Here is a 23,405-nt window from a genome sequence, read left to right as displayed (position 1 = left end):
TTATTTTTACAGATAATGACCACTGTGAATATCACTTAAATCTGCAACTATTTTTTTTTATTAACTTTATTTTTTGCATTACAGAGGCAATACTTTTAGGGATAAGATAGATATTCTAATTCAACATGAATCTTCTTAAGTCCTAAAAACTTAACAAAGGAATTGTGTTAGGAATCTTTGGGGTGCAAGACATAAAAATCCAACTCAACTGACTTAGGCCAAAGGAGATTTTATTGGGAGGATATCACAGTATTTTCATGTGGGATTCAGGGCTGGGATTTTATGCAGCTCAACCCCAGGGACAAGGAAAATTGGCTCTTTCCCTCACTTTTGTGCACTCTGGTTCAGTTTCAACCTCCTTCACTAGAGCTGGCACTTTCTCACATGGTGGTCACCAGCAGCCTCCAAGCCCCCCACCCCATGGCCTCTACCATCAGGCAATACTCATCCACTTCTTTTGTTTTACTTCAAAAGCTCCTAGGACAAGCTGATCAATCTGCCTTGATCTGAGTGACTCTATCCAGGGAGGTGGGGCATCTGTATTGACAGACTCTACCCTAAGGGTATGGTTAGAATCTAGGTGGACATAATTATCAAATAAAGAGGCAGGGGAAGATACTGAGAGCTAACTGGACAGACAAACCAAGAATAATCAAGTAAAACAAAAACTTGCATGGATTCTAAAAGTTCAGGTAACGACAGAAAGTTGAGGTGGCACAAGACAGAATGCTAGAAATTGGCCTTAGGCATTCTTCAATATATTTTTCTTGCATTTCTATTTCCCAGTCAAAACTATGAATATATAACTTTTAAACTTGATAACACACCATTTTCTCTCTCCTTTCTCTCAAAGCGGCAGAATTGTTTTGGAGTCGTGTTACTTTTCAGGTTCAGATCTTCAAGTGTGCATATTCTTCTTTCAGAGTCACAACGTTCTCCTCAGGGCTTTGAGATTCGGATACAATTTACAGTTCATACCCTTTTTCAACTGCGACCTTTTCCTGTTTAAATCCAGGAAAGTTCTGGCCAGCTGGTGGTTTTGGAAATGCATTTCCAGCTAAAAGTTAGAAAAAGAATAAGGATTTTTATTAGCCTGAGATAACGGATCAAATGAAACTGCTTTCTGCACAGGAAAAATAAGGACTTTGTAGGAAAGGAAAATAAGATATCAAGAAAGATGTATTTCTCATCTTATTCTCCATTTCTGACTGTTTGGCCTGGCTATAAAACTGACTTTCTATGCGACAAGGTAAAATCCAGATATACAAATAGCTTTTGAAATGGCCTTGAAATGAAAACAAAAATAGCTGACGCACAAAGCTGTCCATATGAAAAATTCCTGTGCACGGAAGGCTGTTTTCAAGCAATGGCGTGTGATCTGCAATGAAATCATTTATCTTTATGAGCTTTCTGAGCCACAGGATAGCTACCCAGGGCCACCTGAGCTCTCAGGACCTGGGCCCATTTACTTGGGTACTTGTCATTTCAAGTTTTTAGGATTTTAAATGGTCACCCTGCCGAGCAAAACCATTTAACGACACCTTAGAGGCACATGTGCAGTTAGATGTACTTATATAATCTAACAATTTTCACTCTAGAGTGAAATCTGTTATACAGCAAGACTGATTTATACCCTCCTCCACTGGGGGTTTATGAAGGTCCTCATGTATTAAAAAATAAATCTCTAGGGCAGTTTACCTATAAGACTGCCCAACAAAGCTTAGTCCAACATAATCTTTATTTTGTGGTTGAAAACTAATAATTAAATGTTTGCAAATTTCTTCAATTAGGGCCTTGTTTAATACAGGAGGACCCTGTTCTCGGCTTAAAACCCTCAGCAACTTACCAACAGAACCACCCCAGGACAAACCAGCGTGGTAAAAAGCAAATACTGGTCTCCCCCACCCCAATTTGCAAAGTAAAATCATTGGATAAAAATTTTTTTCAGTTTCCTCTGCCACGGTTTTTTGTTTTGTTTTTTTATTCTTCAGCACCTGGAACCACTTTTCTGATAGCGAGAGAATTCGCAAAGGACAAAGTAAATGAACATACAGCACGCTAAGAGTAACACAGTGAGCCACACAGAAAGCCCCTGCCCCTTGTCTCCAGGGAGCCTCAGTTCTCCAGTACCGCACAGGTGCTCTCCAGTCCTGCCCTAGTCTTCTAGCTTCATTTCCCGCACTTGTCTCCACACCAGCCCCCACTGCAGCTGGTCAGAAGTGCACCTTATGCACATACATAATTTGCCTACAATTTTAGGTATATGGAACTCTCAAAATTCAGACCCTAGAAATCAATGCATCCTAAGAAGACCAAACAACAAATAATAGCATAACTGACAAATAGCAACACGTCTTTAAATTAACTGAACCTGTTCACCATTGTTCCTTACACAAATACCACCCTAACACATGACACATGGACATATGCATATGGTTGTGTGTGGATTCCTACAGAAATCTGGTAACAGCCTTTTATCAGAAACTGCTTCTTCTAGTGGTGATGGTGTTAAGGTAAAGCAACCAGACCCTTTTGCCTCTTCCTCATGACCAGTCATACACCTTGGTGAAATGGTTGATCAAGATGCTGACCACGGTCTAGAACCCAAGAACAGAATATCTGTGTATGTGTGAAAATTGCTGGCTTCTTTCTGGAAAAAAAAAAAAAAAACCTTGATCTTTCATACCTGTGTATTTGTCATTATGGGTTTTGTTTTTGTTTTTGTTTTCTTGGTACCGTTTCCAAGGTCTATAATAATTATGATAATAAAGAGGCGCCTGGGTGGCTCAGTAGGTTGAGCGTCAGACTTAGGCTCAGGTCATGATCTCGCAGTTGGTGAGTTCGAGCCCTGTGACGGGCTCTGTGCTGACAGCTCAGAGCCTGGAGCCTGCTTCCGATTCTGTGCCTCCCTCTATCTTCCCCTTTCCCGCTCTTACTCTCTCTGTGTCTCTCAAAAAATGAATAAACGTTAAAAAATTTTTAAAAAATAATAATTATAATAATAGCTGCTGAATAGTGCCTATGTTCTAGATGCTTATATAACATTATCATATAATCCTAATGGCAGTCCTATGAGGTTATTATCTCTATTTTATATACAAGTAAACTGAAACCCAAAGTTGCTCATTACCATTCCTGAAGTCCTAGACCCAGTAGGAACTAGAAGAGCATGTAAATGTTAATGCTGGGATTTGAACCCTCATCTGTTTGGAATTTTATTCTCCACCTCCTCCCCACCCCACAGGGAGCTTTCCATATGGCAGAAAAATATAGAACAAGTTGGAGGGGTTGGTCACTGGGGTCTTGGGTGTGTCTCTAGTAGACTCGGCCCCGGGCAGGTGCCATCACCCTGGGTCCCGAAGGCCCTCCTCGCTCCAGGCTGCCGCTGAGAGGTGGGTGCGTGAGCACCGAGTCCGGACGGGAGCCGGGGGCCGGCGCCAGAAGACCGACGGCCAGTGCCCAGCTCGACCTCGCTGCGCGCTCTCATCTCTTCCTCTCCGGGAAAAGCTCCCCGCGGCCTCTCAAGTCCTCAAATGGACCACAAGGCTCTGGTGCCCGAGGGGAGGAGGAAGGCGACGGTGTCGCCGAGAGCCGGTCGCACACGCGCGCTCTCACCAGCTCGGCTTGCAGCCCGGCCCGGGCGCTCTAGACGCTCGGGTCTCTGCTCCTCCTGCGCCTCGGCTTCCGCCTCCGCCGGGGGGCGCCGGGAGCCCCCTCGCGGCACAGCCAGCTGGAAGGCGCCCGCCAGCCGCCGCCTGAGGTCTTCCGGCAGCCGGCATGGGGGCGACGGAGGCCTCCTCCTGGCCGTCCGTGCGCTTGCTGCCCCCGGGGGAGCCGCGCGTCGGGCAAGGGCCTCGGGGCCAAAGCCCAACACTGACTGGGACTCCGTGGGGTCCCCGGGAAGTCGCTTCTCTGCGGCTGCCGGAGTCCCCGGGGTCCATTCCAGAGGCGGCGGGGCCCATTCCAGGCATGTATCGCTAACCGTTGGTTTCCAAGTGCGAGAATTAGGGCGGGTGAGGGCGGGGACGGGGGTAACTAACAGAACCGACGGGACCGCTGGCAAGTGGGACGCGGCTGTCGCTCAGCCCCTCGGAGGCGCTTCCTTTCTCCCAGACTCATCTCTGGCCTTCCTCCCATTTTAGCGGCAATCGGAGGAGGTGGTTCCCCGTAACTCCGCGAAGAGGTTGCAACTGGATCACTTCTTGCTCCTTGGAGTGTCTAAGAGGAAGACTTGTATCTCTCCAGGTAGGTGGAAGTTGAGGTACAGACGGAAGGTTTGGGACCAAACGTAGAATATCTTGCCACAAAGTCTGCCCCAGTTGCCTTGATTACTGAATACTCCATTCCTGTAAAATATGTTTTTCTGACTTTTCTCCGGTCGGTTAGGCACTGTGGCCTGGTGTTGGGGGTTTAAAGTCTAATTAGGCCCGTAACCTCTCCACAGGTGTTGCTCACAGTCTGGGAAGTTGTCTCTCTGAGTTAGTAAGAATAGCCTTTCCACGTGCCCAACAGTGCAGAAAGCACTTGATATTCAGAAACTCTGTGCTCCTTTTTATATTTGACTTTCTGCCGCTTTCATGAAGTTTATGAAGGGGCTGAAATGAACCATGAAAATTCCTCTTACCCCAACATGTGTTGTCTCATAGTTCCCAATTCAATGTAATCATGTGCTAGTATGACTTGTATGTCCTCTTTCAATGAGCATAATCAACTGCCTCATTTTGATCTAATGGAGAATTTCTAAAAAGAAACAATCCAAACCTTTGTGTTTTCACGAACACAATCCCCCCCCACTCCCCTCCAAAAAATGTGGCAGAGATGTTCATACAGTACTCTTATCTTACTCATTTGTTCAGTAAAGATCTACAAGCCCCCTACAACGATCTAGGTTCGTGGTAGGCATTGAAGGCAATAAGAACTATTTTCTATTAGTGCTTACGATGTGCCAGGCACTTCTCATGTACTCATTTATTCTTCACAACGGTCCTGTGAGGGAGGTACTGTTAGTTTCTGCATTTTACAGATGAGGCATCTAAGGCAGAGGTTAAGCTGTGTGCCAAAGATCGCAATGCTGGTTAAATGGTCTAGTGGGGATTTGCACCTAGGAAGGCTGCTTTGTGCTGTAAACCACCGGACCACACCTAAATATGCACACTGCCTCAAGAGGGAAAAGTAGTTGCTCAATTTATATGTTGCATGAGGTGTTCAAACTGCCTATGCTCATAAAATTCAGCTCTACTAAAATGGTTTAAGGCTTTGACTAGGTAAGGAGGAATTCAGATTACCAAATTAGCCTCTGAGGCTAATTTGCCAAATTCAACATCTTAACAATAGTTTACAATCTAAGCACAAATACCTATCATTGTATGTTGTTTCATAAAGATTCTCTAGAAATATTCGAAGATGGGTTCTAGTGATGGAGATTGTAAAAATCCTTAAGGTTTGTGAGGAACCGACAGAGTATATAAATTTAGGGTATTTTTGTTTGGTGGGTTTTTTGTTTGTTACGGTGATAGGAGGTGGGGCTTGAAAATAAGCACTGGTCAATGTACAGTATAAATGTTTAAAATGAGTTTTCTGCCATGATTTTTCACTTCTGTTTCCAGATCATTTACTTCAACAAGAACTTCAGGTAAGTTTGACTTACTTCAACAGCAAACGGGGCCTATTTGTTCAGTGTTAAGTATTGTACCATGAATAAGACACAGATTTTACCCTCCAGAAGCTAAAACCTGGAGGAGCAAATTCATTTATTCATTCTGCAATATTTAATCAATGTCTAATTATATACCAGACATTATACAAGGTGCTCAGGCTGGAAAGGTAAACCAGAAAGACAAAATGGTATTTTAAAATAGACTGGAGTTATCAAAAATTAATAATTTCCTTCCATAGATTGATTTTTTCAGCTACAGTGTATCTTGAATTTTACAATTTTTTTTGGTAGAAGTGAATTGAAGCATTGGTGAATTAGAGTGACTATAACATGTAGAGACATTTTAGTTAGGAAATGTAGTTATCCGTTGCTGTATTACAAATCACCCCCAAATTTATTGGCTTAAAACAACAATAAATGTTTATTATGTCTCACATTTTCTGTGAGAAGAATTTGAAAAAAGCTAAGGTTATGATCTGAGATTTTCATAGCATGGTAGTCAAATGTCACCAAAACTGTGGTCATTTGAAGCTGGATGTGATTGGGGTTGGTGGATGATCTACGTGGAAGATGTATCACTCACATGGCAGGCATTGGTGCTGATGGTGAGCAGGTGACCTCATTCCTCTCCTTGGGAACCCTTTCCCAGAACTGCTTGAGTGTCCTCATACTATGGTGCCCACCCTCCCTTAGAACAAGACAGAGAGATCAAGAATAAGCCAGATAGAAGCTCTTTGTTTCCTGAACTACATTTTTATGACTAGTCCTAGAAGTTACACAGATTCACTTCCACCACTGTTTATTCTGTTTATTAGAATAAAGTCTTTAAGTCTGGACTACATTCAAATGGAGGGAAATTAGGCTCCACCTTTTCAAGTGTCTCAAAAACTTTGCAGATATATTTTTAATTTTCCATGGGAAAAATATATGCAAACGATTCAAATGACTGCTGACTGCCTGTTAGAAAAATTGAAAGCTAGAAGATATTAGGACAATATTTTTTAGATTTAGAAAGGAAAAATTTGGGCCACCTGGGTGACTCAGTTGGTTGAGCATCCAACTCTTGATTTCAGCTCAGGTCATGATCCCAGGGTCATGGGATCGAGCCCTGTCTTGGGCTTAATGCTGAGTGTGGAGCCTGCTTAAGATTCTCTCTCTCTCTCTCTCTCTCTCTCTCTCTCTCTCTCTCTCTCTTTCTTTCTCTCCCCCCCTCTCCCCTCCCCCTCCCTCTCTCCCTCCACCCCCCCCACCCCTCTCCCCTGCTCATGCTCTCTCTCTCTCTCTCTCTCTCTCAAAAGAAAAAGAAGGGGCACCTGGGTGACTCAGTTGATTAAGCATCCGACTTCGGCTCAGGTCATGATCTTGCAGTTTGTGAGTTCGAGCCCCACATTGGGCTCTGTGCTGTACAGCTCAGAACCTGGAGCCTGGTTCCAATTCTGTGTCTCCCTCTCTCTACCCCTCCCCTGTTCATGCTCTGTCTCTTAATAATAAATGTTAAAAAAAAAATTTTTAAAGAAAAAAGGAAAGATTTAACAGATATTTTTATATCCAGCAAAAATATCCTTCAAAGGCAAAATAAACATGTTTTGATGTAGCAGAAAACTAAGAAAATTTCTTACCAGTCTAACTGAAGGAAACACCCCAGGCTGAAGTAAAATGATAGGAGAGGAAAACTTAGACCTTTACAAAGGAATGAGAATCATAAGAAATTATAAATGTCTGTGTATATATATAAATGACTTTCATTCCTGTTTTTCAAAAAATATATGACTTTACACCCAACGTGGGGCTCAGACTTATGACCCCAAGATCAAGGGTCACATGTTCCATCAATTGAGCTAGCCAGCCAAATTATGAAAACAGCCCATGTCCATCAATTGCTGAATGGATAAAGAAGATGTGAGATAGATAGATTAGATATAGATATAGATATAGATATAGATATAGATATAGATATAGATATTATGGATATAGATATGGATATAGATCTCTCTATATGTGTATATGTGTGTCTATATATGTATGTATATATGTATCTATATACATATATATACCTACACACACATATATATGTGTATATATATATATATATACACACACACACACACACACACACACACACACACAATGGAATATTACTCAGCCATAAAAAAGAATGAAATCTTACCATTTGCAATGAAGTAGACAGAGCTAGAGAGAACTAAGTGAAATAAGTCAGTGAGAGAAAGACAAATACCATATGATTTCACTCGTATGTGGAATTTAAGAAACAAAACAATGGGCAAGGGGAAAACAAGAGGGAAGGGGGCAAACAAAGAAATAGGCTCTTAATTATAAAGAACAAACCGATGGTTACCTCTTGAGGATAAATGGAGCTATATATTTTATGTGAAGTGGTATGGTATTGATCCTATGTGCACTGTAAAACATTAAGAGCATATATTTTATAGTCTAGAGCAACCACCAAAAAATAGTGCCAAGAGTTACAGCTAAAATACTGATAGAATGGGTATCTGTGTAGAAAATTTAAAAAAATCAACAGAAAAACTTCTGGAACTAAGAAGCAGTTACATCAAGTTGGCAGGATACAAGTAGAATATACAAAAGTTAATCACTTTCCTATATACCAGCAGTGAACAAGTGGAATTTGAAATGTAAAGCACACATTACCACTTACATTAGCACCAAAAAAAAAAAAAAAAAAAAGAGAGAGAGAAATACTTAGGTATAAATCTAACAAAATATGTACAAGATCTATATCAGAAAAACTACAAAACTGAAAAAATGAAACTTAGCTAAATAAATGGAGAGATATTCCATATTCCTGGACAGGAATACTCAATATTGACAAGATGCCAGTTCTTCGAACTTTATCTATAGATTCAATGCAATACCAAACAAAATCTCAGCAAATTATTTTGTGCATTCCAACAAACTGGTTCTAAATTTATACAGAATTTCAGAATACCCAGAATAGCCAACATAATATTAAAGGAGAAGAGCATAATTTGAAGACTTATACTACCTGACTATAAGACTTAATATAAAGCTACAGTAATCAAAAGAGTGTGGTATTGACAAAAGAATGGACATATGGATCAGTGGGACAGAACAGAGAGCCCATAAATACATCCACATAAATACAGGCAGCTCATTTTTGACAAAAGAGGAAAGACAACACAATGGAGAAAATGCAGTCTTTTCAATAAATAGTCCTGGAACAACTGGACATCCATATGCCAAAAAGAAGAAAAAAAAGAATCTAGACCTAGACTTACAACCTTCACAAAAATTAATTCAAAATGAATCATAGTCCTAAATGTAAAATGCAAACTATACTACTTTTAGAAGATAAAAGAAAATTTAGATGACTTTGGATATAGTGATGACTTTTTAGATATAATATCAAAGGCACAATCCATAAAAGAAATACTAACCTGAACTTCATTAAAATTAAAGAAACTTCTGCTTTGTGAAACACACTATCAAGAAAATGAGAAGACAAGCCACAGACTGGGAGAAAATATTTGCAAAATATGTATCTGATAAAAGTCTGTGATCCAAAATATGCAAATCACTCTTAAAATTCAACAATAAGAAAATAACCCAGTTAAAAAGTGGGTAAAAGACCTGGACACCTCATCAAAGATACACAGAAAACAAGCATATAAGAAGATGCTCATTGCATGTCATTATGGAATTGCAAATTAAAACAATTGAGATATCAATATCCACTGATTAGAATGGCCAAAATCAAAAACACTGACAACACCAAATGCTGGGAAGCATGTGGTACAATAGGCACCTTCATTCATTGATGCTGGGAATGCAAAATGGTAAAGCCACTTTGGAAAATAGTTTGGCAATTTCTTACAAAACTGAGTGTACTCTTACCAAATAATCCACCAATAATGCTCCTTAGTATTTGTATGAAGAAGTTAAAAATACATCCACACAAAAACCTGAACATAAATGTTTTTAGCAGCTTTCTTCATAATTGCCAATATTTGCAAACAGCCAAGATATCATATAGTAGGTAGATGGACAAATTGTGGTACACTCAGGTAATGGAATTCTAAAAAGAAATGAGCTATCATTTCTTTTTATTCAGCTAAAAAGAAATGAGCTATCAAGCCATGAAAAGACATAGAGGAACCTTAAATGCATATTGCTAATTGAAAGAACCCAATCTGAAAAGGGTGTATACTGTATAATTCCAATTCTATAACATTCTGGAAAAGGCAAAATTATGGAGACAGTAAACAGATCAGTGGTTGCAGGAGTTGGAGGGGGAGGGATGACTAGGCAGAGCATATTGACTTTTAGGGCAGTGAAACTATTCTGTATACTTCAATGGTGGATGCATGTCATTATACCTTTGTCAAAATTCATAGAATGTGTAACATCAAGAGTGAACCCTAATGTAAACTATGGGTTTTGGGTGATAATGATGTGTCAGTATAAGTTCATCAGTTGTAACAAATGTACCATTTTGGTGAAAGATGTTGATAGTGGGGAGTTTATGTAGCTGGAGAGAGACAGGAGTACTGGACACTCTTTGTACTTTTGGCTTAATTTGTCTGTGAATCTAAAACTGCTCTAAAAATAAAGTCTGTTTTTTTAAGCCATTAGGTAAACTAAAATGGTTTTCTAAAAACATTAATCCAAAATGAGGTAGGAAATGGGGTACACAGAATCAAAACAGAAAGGGAACAAACATAAAACAAGTAAAATGATCTAAATTAGATCATATCAAAAATTACATTAAATATTAATGTACTAAATATTCCAACTAAAAGGTAGAGATGACAAAAGCAAGAAACAAATATATTCTTCCTAAAAGAGACGCAGTTTGTTTTTAATTACTTTTTTTACAGGGGAGATGCACTTTAGATACAAAGATACAACTTCTGTGTCTTGTAAAGATAGAGTAACATGAACTAGATTTATCCTCAATTCTGAACAACCAAGAAACACAAAATATATGATAGAACAGACTTTATGACACTGGATATCAGGCAAAGAAGGACAGTGGTCCCTGAAGGAAGTTTTTGTGAGCATCCTTCTGAGCCTTGCTTACTGATTCCTCTCATCTTTGAGTTTTTTATATTTAGAATGTTTTCATGTTTTCTCCTTGTACCTCTTCTCTTGTCTTTCTCTCCTCACTGCATAGTGACTTCATCTTGTTTTATGGCTTTTATTACTATCTATGTGGTATGCCAACATCTCAAACTTTTATCTTTAGGTCAGATATCTCTTCTAACTCTATCTTTACCCTTGGATTTTCAGCTTAATATATCTCACTCTTAAATCTTGATTCCCCACATCCCTTATTTATATTCTAATTTCAGTCCCCCATCCCCATAGAATGGAAATTCAATTCTGTCACTTACTCAGAATACAAAATTTGGAATCACCCACAATTTGCTTCTCCCTCTTTCACCCTACATGCAATTTATCAACATGGCTGTACTTTATGAAAGATCCAAAATCAAAGAGTGTCTAACTGCTACCATTCTAGACTAATCTTCCCACTCCCTGTTATCTAGACTATTGGCATAGGGTCTTACCCTGCATAATTGCCCTTATTTTTCTTCCCTACATTGTTCACCTTGAAGAAGATCATGCCACCTCATTCAAAATCTTCAGTGTGTTCCCATCTTAGAATAAAGTCCAATGTTCTGCCATAGCCTACAAGGTTCTTCCTAATTCATCCCATATGGCATTTCTTCCATTTCTCTGATCTCATCTCCTTCTTCTCTTTCCTTCACTTACTCCACCCCAGCCACCTGGTCTCTATGCTGTTCTCATCTCAGTGCTTTTGAATTTGTTGTTCCTTTTGCCTAGAATTCTCTTTTCCCAGTTATGTGGATGGCTAATTCCCTTACTGTGTTCAGGTCTGTGCTCAAATATTGCCTCATCAGAGAGGCTTTCCCTGATCTAGTGTATATACATGCCTCCATTTTTGTCATTCTTTGTGTCTTTATCCTGCTTTTTCTCTCTTAACACACCAACTGTCATATATTTGTTTCCTATGCTGTTGTTTATTTTCTCCTAATAGAACATAATCTCCATGAGAACAAATATTTTCTTGTTAACTATATCCCCCATGCCTAAAATGGTACCTACAGTTAATAGGCACTACATAAAATTTTGTTAAGTGAATGAAAAAGAGAGAAGGAAAGAGAAAGAAAACAGCAGAATGGGAAAGGAGGAACGGGAAACAGAGAAGGAGGAAGGCACTGACTAGGCTAGCACCTGAAGCAAACATGTGTAAGTTAATGAAATTTTCCACAGTGAGTCCAAAATGGTAAGTCAGGCTTGCTTGAAAGAGTACAGTATCTTCTAATGAAAAGAAAAAGAACTGGCCTTGAAGCATATTTTATCAGTGTACTTGTATAAAGTGGATCACATGATTCATTGAGAGGTCATGACATCAACTCCAAATGCAACAAGCTGTCAGTCTCTGAACTCAGCAGTCTCAGCCAACTTTCGGAAATCATGTAATATCTGGAATTATGTGGTCTCTATGTCTCTTTTTCATTTTTGCTTCTTAAGGATAGTTTCTGGATCTTCATCACCTTTTCGTCCTCTCTAGAAACTAGCACAATGTTAGCATAAAAGATACATGTAAATATTGATTAAACTGATTGATACAGCAGGGGCAATTAACATTCATAGAGCATTTCTTAAGCATTAGATAGATGTGGACACAGATACAAGTACAGATGCAGATATATATGTATACACACACACACACACACACACACACACACACACAAATATAGATGTAGTATACAGATGCCCTACAGATATGGCACAGATACAGGTAGGTATACAATTCATTTAATCACAAAAATTCTGTGTTAGATTGTTTTGTTTGTTTTGTTTTGTTTTGTTTTGTTTTCAGATGGAAACCTGAGGTTCAAAGAAAGTAAGAAACTTGCCGAAGGTCACATAGTAGGCAGGGAAACAGCTGAGGTAGGATTTGACTCCAGAACCAGGTGGCTCCAAGGGTTATGCTCTTTCCCTTATACCACATCAAGCCTTAAAACTCAGCTAAAGGAGGTTGAAAGTTAAATTTTGTTTATTCCTATTACCTAGACCAATCTTCCTTAGCTCCCTTCCTAATTCATGCAGAACAGCAGCCAAACAAAAACCTGAAACTCCTTACACAAAAGCCCAATTGTCTCTCTGCATCTTCTTACATAAATTCATCATTTAATATCTACCTTTGTTGCAACTCATTTCTTATCTTTTTTTCCTGCCTGTTCACCTTTCCCTAGGAAACCTAGTCCCCAGTTCTTTTATGTGTTCTTTTTTTTTTAAATTTTTTTTAACGTTTATTTATTTTTGAGACAGAGAGAGATAGAGCATGAATGGGGGAGGGTCAGAGAGAAGGAGACACAGAATCCGAAACAGGCTCCAGGCTCTGAGCTGTCAGCACAGAGCCCGACGCGGGGCTCAAACTCAGGGACCGCGAGATCATGACCTTAGCCAAAGTCGGCCGTTCAACCGACTGAGCCACCCAGGCACCCCTTTTATGTGTTCTTTAGCTGTGCCTTAGGAACCTTAGATCTAATTCCACTTCTTTGCCTCGTCTTCAACCATCCCTTGACAATTATTCTTTTGAGCAATGGGCCCTATGTTTTCCAACTGCAAACAGAATGCCTCTGAGTGCTCTGTGCAAAAAGAAAAAAAAAATATTTCTCTAGGCATCAGAGAGAGGAAATTTTCCTTATAAGGCTTAAAACAAATACTTGTAATTTTTTCAGTGAACAGTTTAGTGGCTTGAGCCATTTGAAGTGTTTGGGGAACACAGTCATGTTGTCTTGCGGCTGGCAAAAATTCCTTATTGGTTATGGAATGTCCAAAATGTAGTCATTGTCTTTCTAGGACAGTTTTCCAGAACTCTGAAGTCAAAATGCTGGTTTCAAATCCCAGTTTCACATGTTGCTAGCCACGTGACTTTGTATAAGCTGTCTGGGTTGATTTGTTCACAAGTAAAATGAGAATAATCTTTTCTTTCTCACTTGGTTGCTGAGTAGATTAAAGTACCCAAGAGTTCACTGAACCAAATAGGACCTTTATAAATGTGGTTCTTCCATCTGACATAAGGGATATGAGTCGGGTTCTTGCCATAGGCACATGTTTCTGAACATTGCATCAATGAACATCACAGTACTATGTGATCTAAAAGATCCAGGAGAATTGGTGTTAGGATTACGAGGGAAACTGAATGAGGTCTGACCTACAACAGTGAAATCGAGTTGGACAATGCCCATTCCAGTGGGTTGGATGACCATTTTAAATTGTCAGTGATCATATCGGACACATTTAATCATGCCCATCGCATCTTGTAACTGTATGGTAAGTTGTGTTACTGTTCAAGATATTCTCTGTGTCTTATGGCAGGAAGATTATATTTCTCCACTCCACTGACCTCAAGCTTGGTCACAGGATTTGCTTAACTCAGTAAACTGTGAGCAGAAGGGACATATGCAGCTTCCCAGTGACATCTTTGGTGCCATCACACAATCCGCCTTTTCTTTTCCTTCAGTGTCTTAAGGCAGGCAGCTCCTTCATCCTGGGTCCTGAAATGAAGATAGCATCAAGCAGAGTGGAAGCTGGCCTGTCATGAATATATAGCTTGATTGAGAAATAAACATATGTAGTAATTCAAGGAGGTTAGGATGTTTGCTTTCTTGAAAGCCCTGGTATCAGTTTCTCTTTTTGATTTATTTCCTTTTCTGAAAGTAGTATGCAAAAGACATCCAGAAGACTGAGTTTTATCTAATAAATAGAAGTTTTACTGAATAGTTTCTGTAGAGATGCACAGAAGCTTATTTGCCTCAAACAAGAAAAATCTAGTTCTTGTAAGGTACAAAGCATTTCTAGTATCTGTCCAAATACATTTGCTCTTTTATTAGATGAATCTAAATGACTTATGAAAGTCATGTATGAAATATAGATAACAGTAACTTTTTTATTGACAGAGAATATATTAAAGCTCATATTCAGGATACTGTATAATTTTAGACTGTCAGTTTATAGTCTGAAAAGAATATCACAACTTCATTTCTATAGGAAGTATAAAAAGAGATATGTTTCTTTTAATATAGCATTGGCTGTTTATCTTCTCTTCATGCTCTGTATCTTGAAGACATTTCAATTACAGCCTTTTTCTAAGATTCAACTAAACATGACACCAGAAAATCATAGAAACTAGAAAACTTATGGCACTTTTCTGTAGGGCCTTTTGTGTACTGTGACATTCAAGAGTTTTGAGACATAGAATAAATGTCAAATTTGTCCAAACAGCTTTAATAAATATATTTTAGAATAAGATATACAAGTTAACTGTTTTCTTTGGCAATTTCAATTCTAAGAATAGTTATTAGTACTCAAGAAGCAGTATCTGCTGGAAAACATTGCTACCTCATTTTAAGATTTAATTTTCTTTTCAGTAAAATCAAAATATTATGGAATCATCATAAACGTTTGTTGAACTGTACTTAGTGCAATGCACCATTCAAAGAATACCCAAGCAAGGAAGTATGTTAACAAATGTATTCCTTTTGTAACTGATGACACAACTTGATTGAAATGGTGATAACTGACAGAAATGGTTTTAGTATTGGAGGTAGGCAGCCTTTAAAATGGTCTCTTGGAATGGGATGTTATTTCTAAGATTAGATTTACAAAAAGAGTGAATTTTATCTCCTTTCTTGCTTGTTCTGAAGAAAGCCAGCTGTTGTACAGTGAGCTGATCTATGGAGAGGCCCATGTAGCAAGGAATAGAGGGAGGCCCCTGGTCAGGAGCCACTGAGAAACTGAAGTCTTCAATCCAGTAGCCATGAGGGACTGAATCTTGGCACAACCATGTGCATGAGCTTGAACAACAATCCTCCCCCAGTCAAGCCTCCAAATGACACTGTAGCTCCACCCAACACCTTGATTGCATCCTTACAAGAGAATACGAAATCCCTGAACACAGAAATTGCAAGATAATAAATATTTATTATTTTAAGCTTGTAAAGTTTAACTTCTTTAATTAAAAACAAACTTTATTGAGATGTGACTGACATGCAAAAAACTGAACATATTTAATGTGCACAACTTGATGAGTTTGGACTTAAGTATACGCTCATGAGACCATCACCACAATCTATGCCATAAACATATCCATCACCTCCAAAAATTTACTCCTTTCCTCTTTTATTATTTGTGATAATAATGATCTACTCTCATCAAAATTTTAAGTGTTTGGATTAAGTATAGGATTAACTTTGGATTAAGTAAGTATAAGATTGTTAACTATAGGCTGTATGCTGTACAGTGGATCTTGAGGATTTATTCATCTTATATAAAGGAAACTGTGTATGCCGTATACCCCATTGCCCACTCCTCTAGCCCCTGAACACCACCATTCTGCTCTCTGTTTTTGAGTTTGACTATTTTAGGTTCCTCATATAAGTGGTATTATGTAGAATATGTCCTTCTATCTCCGGTTTATTTCACTTAGCATGATGTCTTCCAGGTTCATCTGTGGTAGGTTCATCTGTGTTGTCACAAATGGCAGGATTTTCTTCTCATGGCTAAATAATATTCCTGTGTGTGTGTGTGTGTGTGTGTGTGTGTGTGTACACTACATTTTTTTTTATCCATCTATCTATTAATGGGTGTAAAGGTTGCTACCATGTCTTGGCTATTGTGAATAATTGCTGCAGTAAACATGGGAGTGCAGATATCACTTTCAGAGCCTGATTTAGCTTTGTGTACATACCCAGAAGCGGGATTGCCAGATCATAATGTAGTTCTATTTTTAATTTTTTGAGGAACCTCCATTACTGTTTTTCCATAATGGCTATAACAACTTACATACCCACCAACAGTGTACAAGGGTTCCCTTTTTGCCACACTCCTGCCAACACTTGTTATCTTTGTTTTTGTTTTGATAATAGCCATCTTAACATGTGTGAAGTTTTATCTCATTGTGGTTTTGGTTTGTATTTCCCTGAGGATTAGTGATGTTGAGCACCTTTTCATATTCTTGTTGGTCATTTGAATGTCTTCTTTGAAGAAATGTCTATTCACTTCCTTTGTTTATTTTTTAATTAGGCTATTTTGGCTTTTGCTGTTGAGTTGTATGAGTTCCTTATATTTTTTCAATATTAATCCTCTGTCAGATGTATAGTTTGCAAATATTTTCTTTGATTCCATAGGTTGTCTTTACATAGTGTTGATTGTTTTCTTTGCTGTGCAGAAGCTTTTCAGTTTGATGTAATCCCTTTGTCTATTTTTGGTTTTCTTGCCAATGTTTCCGGTGTAATATCCAAGAAATCATTGCCAAGACCAATGTCAAGAAGCTTTGCCCCTATGTTTTCTTCTATGAGTTTTGTGGTTTCAGGTCTAACACTTAAGTCTTTAATCTATTTTGAATTAACTCTTGTGTATGGTGTAAAATAAGGGTCCAATTTTATTCTTTCACATGTAGATACCCAGTTTTCCCAACACCATTTATTGAAGAAACTATCCTTTCTCCATTATGCATTCTTGGCACCCTTGTTGAAGACAAGTTGTTAATTATCTACATGTTTATTTATAAGCTCTCTATCTGCTCCATCAATCTATATGTCTGTTTTTATATCAGTACCATGCTGTTTTGATTATGTAGCTTTATAATATGTTTTGATATCAGGAAGTATGCCTCCAGCTTTGTTGTTCTTGCTCAAAATTGCTTTCGCTATTTTGGGTCTGTTGTGATTTAACATGAATGTTAGGATTTTTTTTTCTTTTTCTCTAAAAAATGCTGTTGAGATTTTTTTAAATTCTAGTTAGTTAACATACATATAATATTTGTTTCAAGTGTACAATATAGTGACTTCAGCGCTTCCATAAAACACCTTGTGCTCTTCACACGGCAAGTGCTCTCCTTAATCCCCATCACCTATCTTAGCCATCCCCCACCCAGCTTCCTTCTGGTAATCATCAGTTTGTTCTCTATAGTTGAGAGTCTGTTTTTTGGTTTGCCTCCCTCTCTTTTTCCCCCGCTTTGTTTTGTTTCTTAAACTCTACATATGAGTGAAATAATATGGAATTTGTTTTTCTCTGACTTATTTCGCTTAGCATAATACTTTCTAGCTCTATCCATGTTGTTGCAAATGGCAAGATTTCATTCTTTTTTATGACTGAATAATATTCCATTATATACACATACATACCACATCTTCTTTATCCATGCATCAGTTGATGGACATTTGGGCTCTGTCCACAATTTGGCTATGGTAGATAATACTGCTATAAACATCAGGATGCATGTATCCCTTTGAATTAGCATTTTTGTATTCTTTTGGTGAATACCTAAGAGTGCAATTGCCAGATGGTAAATTAGCTCTATTTTTAACTTTTTGAGGAAACTCTGTACTGTTTTTCCAGAGCGGCTGTACCAGTTTGCATTCCACCAACAGTACAAGAGGATTCCCTTTCTCCACATCCTCACCAGCACTTATTGTTTCTTGTATTGTTGATTTTATACATTCTGACAGGTGTGAAGTGATATCTCATTGTAGTTTTGATTTGTATTTGCCTGATGATGAGTGATGTTGATCATCTTTTCATGTGTCTGTTAGCCATCTCTATGTCTTCTTTAGAAAAATGTCTATTCATGCCCACTTTTAATTGCATTATTTGTTTTTTGAGTGTTGAGTTTTATAAGTTCTTTATGTATTTTGGATACTAACTTTATTGGATATGTCATCTGCAAATATCTTCTCTCCTTCCATAGACTGCCTTTTAGTTTTATTTATTGTCTCTTTTGCTGTGCAGAAGCTTTTTACCTTAATGAGGTCCCAATAGTTTATTTTTGCTTTTGTTTCCCTTGCCTCCAGAGAGGCACCTAGAAAGAAGCTGCTACAACCAATGTCAAAGAGTTTACTGCCTGTGTTCTCCTCTAAGATTTTTATGGTTTGAATTGAAGTCTCACACTTAGGTCTCTCAACTATTTTGAATTTATTTTTGTGTGTGGTATAAGAAAGTGGTCCAATTTCATTCTTTTGCATGTTGCTGGCTTTCTAGTTTTCCCATAACTGTTTGTTGAAGAGGCTATTTTTTTCCCATTAGAGACTCTTGCTTGCTTTGTTGAAGATTAATTGACCATATACTTGTGGGTGCCATTGGGATTTTGATAAAGATTGCATTGAGTCTATACATCATTTTAGGTTATATGGACTTTTTTAACATACTGATTCTTCCAGTTCCATAAATAAAGAATGTCTTCCCATTTATGTCTGTGTTCTTTAATATTTTCATCAGTGTTTTATACTTTTCAGTATACAGATATTTTACCTCCTTCATTTAGTTTATTGCTAAGTATTTTTTTATGCTATCGTAAATGGGAGTGTCTTCCAAATTTCTTTTTCAGATAGATCATTGTTACTGTATAGAAATGCACCCATTGGATATTCAATAATATGTTAATTTATATGTGTTTCTGAGTTTTTCCATTTTCATATTGTTTTTTTAATTCTAGTTTCAATCCATTTTGGTCATAAAAGATGCTTGGAATTATTTCAGTATTCTTAAATTTGTTAAGTCTTGTCTTATAATCTAGCATGTGATCTATTCTAAAGAATGTTCCATGTGAGCTTAAGAAGAATATATATTTAGAATGTTTCCTCTATATCAGTGAGGTCCATTTGGTTTGTTTTGTTCAGTTCTATTGCTATTGTTATATTCCTGTCTATTTCTCCCTTCAGATATGTCAGTATTTGCTTTAAGTATTTAGGTGCTCTAATGTTAGATTTATACATATCTATAAGTGTTACATGTTCCTTTTGAACTGACTCTATTATCATTGACTGATGACCTCTTTGTCTTTTGTGACAGGTTTTGACTTAAAGTCTATTTTATCTGATAGAAGTATTACCATTCCTGCTCTATTTTGGTTATCCTTTGTATGGAATATCTTTTTCCATCCCTATACTTTCAGCATGTGTTCTTAAACCTGGAGTGAGTCTTGTAGACTTCATATAATTGAATCTTATTTTTTCATCCCTTCAGCCATTATTTGTCTTTTGATTGGTGACATAGAAAGTAATTATCGATTGGTAAGAACTTACTATTGTGATTTTATCCATTGTTTTTTGTCTGTTTTATAGTTCTTTTGTTCTCTTTCCCTCTTGCTGTCTTCTTTTATGATGTGATTATTTTTATTGTGCTATACTTTGATTTTTTTTTTCTCATCTTTTTTACGTCTATATAGGTTTTTTTATTTGTGGTCATCATAAGGCTTGCAAAAAACTTTTGGTTGTTATAACATATCTTAAGCTGATAACAACTTCAGTTGTGTACAAAAAGTCCTACATTTTATTCCCAACCCATGTATGTTATTGATGGCATAATTTACTTTTTGTATTGTGTATCTATTAACAAATTGTTTGTGCTTATAGTTGTTAATATTTTGGTATTTTAACTCTTACATTAATGTTAAAAGTGATTTACACACCACTATTACATTATTCTCTGTTTGCCTATATATTTACCAGTACAATTTATAATTTCATAAGGTGTCATGTTGTTGTTTAACAACCTTGTTTCAACTTGAAGAACTCATTTTATTTCCTCTTCTAAGGCAAGTCTTGTGGTGATGAACCTGTTCAGTTTTTGTTTGCCTAGGAAAGTTTTTACCACTCCTTTAGTTTTAAAAGAGAGTTTTGTTGGATATAACAATTCATTTCTTTCAGCATTTTGAATGTATCATTCCATTTTTTCCTGGCCTGCAAGGTTTCTGCTGAGAAATTTACTTATAGTCTTATGGGGATTCCTTTGTATCTAACTAGTAATTTTCCCCTGGCTGCTTTCAAAATTCTCTTTGTCTTCAACTTCTGACAGTTTTGCTATAATGTTTCTCATTATAGACCTCTTTAGGTTCAACCTATTTGGAACCTTTGTGCTTCATCAATACAAATGACTATTTCCCTCCTCAGATTTTGTGATTTTCAGCCATTACTGTTTAAAATAAGCTTTCTGTCCCTTTCTCTTCACCTCTGGGAATCCCATGATAGGTATCTTTGTTTTTTTTGATGTTGTCCTATAAGTTGTATAGGCTTTCTTTACTCTTTTTTATTCTTTTTTCCTTTGTGCTTCTGACTGGATAATTTCAAATAACTTGTTTTGAGTTTGCTGTTTCTTATGATTGATCCAGTTTGCCATTGAAGATATTTATTGCATTTTTTCCATTCAATCTTTGTATTGTTCGGCTCCAGAATTTTGTTTTTTATGCTGTCTGTATCTTTGCTGAACTTCTCATTTTGTTCATGTATTAATTTCCTGTTTTTATTTATCTGTTTTTTCTTGTAGCTTACTGCGCTCCTTTAATAATTTATTTTGAGAGTCACTTGGTGTCTCAGTTGATTAAGCATCTGACTCTTGATTTCATTCAAAAGAAATCAATTTTTTAAGTTTATTTATTTTGAGAGAGAGAGCGCACACACGAGTGTAAGTGGAGAGGGTCAGGGAGAGAGGGAGAGAGAGTATCCAAGCAGACTCAGTGCTGTCAGGATAGAGCCAGCCATGGGGCTTGATTTCATGACCATGAGATCATGACTTGAGCCAAAGTCCAGTTGGATGCTTAACCAACTAAGCCACACAGGTGCCCTGAGAAATTAATTTTTGAAGTCTTCTCCTGCCTTTATATTTCTTCTTTCCCAGCCAGAACCCCATGGTAAATTTGTTTCTCTAACTCATATCAGCACCATCTAGTGTTCTATACTCTGGGTCTTCTGCCAGCCCGACCCTGTCAGTCCTAACCCTAATTTAATCTATTTGTCCATTGTCTTCACTCCTGTTCCTAAGCAGTCGAGTACTGCGATGTGCCCATGTTCATCATAAATACATGATTCCCAGCCTCAGCTGTCTTTTCCATATTGTTCAATAATCCTTTAATTCACTCCATTTTGGCCATCTCAAATCCCTCACAAAAACTATTCTAGACTCTGAACACCACTCACCTTCTCTTTCTGCCTCCATTCCAATCATCCTACATATAAACTTTTTAAAAATTTTTTTTAAGATTTATTTATTTTTTTGGGAAAGAGAGCACAAGTGGGGGAGGGACAGAGAGAGAGGGAGACACAGAATCTGAAGCAGGCTCAAATCAAAAAGATTTGATTGCTAGAGTTCCAATAGACATTTCGGGACCATGATATTCCTTTGAGGGTAGGAACCACACTCAGTATCAGAACACCGAAGGCATCCTATTCCCAAAAACATTGTGGAGTCGTAACATCTGCCCAGGACTGTTCAATTTTAACAACAGATATATGCTACATTACTTGTATTATAAAAACAATAGGGATGAAGAAGAAGAAAGAGAAGCCAATCACAATCCATTCTATAAGTCCCTGGGATTTCTTTACACAGAGTTCTACCTCAGTAATATCGGAGGTAGCTTGTAAAGAATGCTTATGCAGTAGTCTGAATGCATCAGTGTACTGCATTAAAATAGAGTCTAAAAGTTCAGATTCATTGTTTTGACATTTCATTGTCATTTCTCCTTAGGGCTTAAATGTTATATAGAGACATAAAATGTAAAATATTAAGCTATTCATTATCCTGTATTTTTCCTTGCTTCTAGAATTGGTCCCAAATTTACATCTTTTAAATAGTTATGTTCCAGAAACTTGGCAGCTATATGCTGCAAGCCTGCCTTTCCATTGAATCACTTCTCTTTGGCATAGACACCAATATAAACAATAGGAGAGGTTTACCTGACTTGGAAAACTCAGCCAAAGTACTGTGGGGTTGGTAGGAAATGTATGTAAATGAATCCTTTGTGGACTATTGGTAAATGCAGGAAGCCAGTAGAAATCTTCAGTCATATCAGTGCCAAGCATACAATGGATCCATTGTTTAATCCAAACACAGACACCCACAATATTTATATGAATTTTTTTAAGAATACCAAGTATACTCTGTATGTCCATCTGTACAAGAATATTTTCATAATGCTCCTTTACCATTAATCAAAAGGAGTTGGGGAACCCCAACACCTGAGATTCTCTTCTTAAACCTCTGAATAGAGAGGGAAACATAACTTCTTCCTTTTTTATTATATTCTTTTTAGAATCTATCCTGATTGATAAATAATATCAAATATACAGACCCTAAACATAAGATTATAACCAAAAAAAGTATTCCTTTTCATCAATATGCTACTAAACATTAAATTAAAATTAAATATCATTAATATTAAGTGTTTAAGAAAACATTACATTTCTTTTTTTTTTCAATATATGAAGTTTATTGTCAAATTGGTTTCCATACAACACCCAGTGCTCATCCCAAAAGGTGCCCTCCTCAATACCCATCACCCACCCTCCCCTCCCTCCCACCCCCCATCAACCCTCAGTTTGTTCTCAGTTTTTAACTGTCTCTTATGCTTTGGCTCTCTCTCACTCTAACCTCTTTTTTTTTTCTCCTTCCCCTCCCCCATGGGTTTCTGTTAAGTTTCTCAGGATCCACATAAGAGTGAAACCATATGGTATCTGTCTTTCTCTGTATGGCTTATTTCACTTAGCATCACACTCTCCAGTTCCATCCACGTTGCTACAAAAGGCCATATGTCATTCTTTCTCATTGCCACGTAGTATTCCATTGTGTATATAAACCACAATTTCTTTATCCATTCACCAGTTGATGGACATTTAGGCTCTTTCCATAATTTGGCTATTGTTGAGAGTGCTGCTAT

At 37.6% G+C, this 23,405-nt stretch overlaps 1 protein-coding gene and 1 long non-coding RNA gene across 2 annotated transcripts in view; one reads left to right on the top strand and one right to left on the bottom strand.

Annotated features, from left to right (window-relative positions):
• Window positions 1–213: 213 nt before the first annotated feature.
• On the bottom strand, window positions 214–3,971 carry AARD (alanine and arginine rich domain containing protein). Its single transcript, XM_058698962.1, is given in 5 exon segments — window positions 214–979; window positions 982–1,057; window positions 3,616–3,658; window positions 3,660–3,772; window positions 3,774–3,971. Coding segments are annotated over 5 exon segments (519 nt in total). The 3' UTR covers window positions 214–890.
• Window positions 3,972–4,100: 129 nt separating this feature from the next.
• The window catches only part of LOC131494469 (uncharacterized), a 61,707-nt gene continuing 42,402 nt past the window's right edge, over window positions 4,101–23,405 (top strand). Inside the window, exons 1-2 of the long non-coding RNA XR_009253418.1 lie at window positions 4,101–4,245; window positions 5,607–5,632. This is a non-coding gene — a long non-coding RNA (uncharacterized LOC131494469). The remainder of the gene's footprint in view (window positions 4,246–5,606; window positions 5,633–23,405) is intronic.

This window comes from Neofelis nebulosa, chromosome 14 (genome assembly GCF_028018385.1).
Source record: "Neofelis nebulosa isolate mNeoNeb1 chromosome 14, mNeoNeb1.pri, whole genome shotgun sequence".
Classification (NCBI taxonomy): domain Eukaryota; kingdom Metazoa; phylum Chordata; class Mammalia; order Carnivora; family Felidae; genus Neofelis; species Neofelis nebulosa.
The sequence above is the reverse complement of the archived record's forward strand: the minus strand, read 5'-3'. Positions and strand labels throughout refer to the sequence as shown.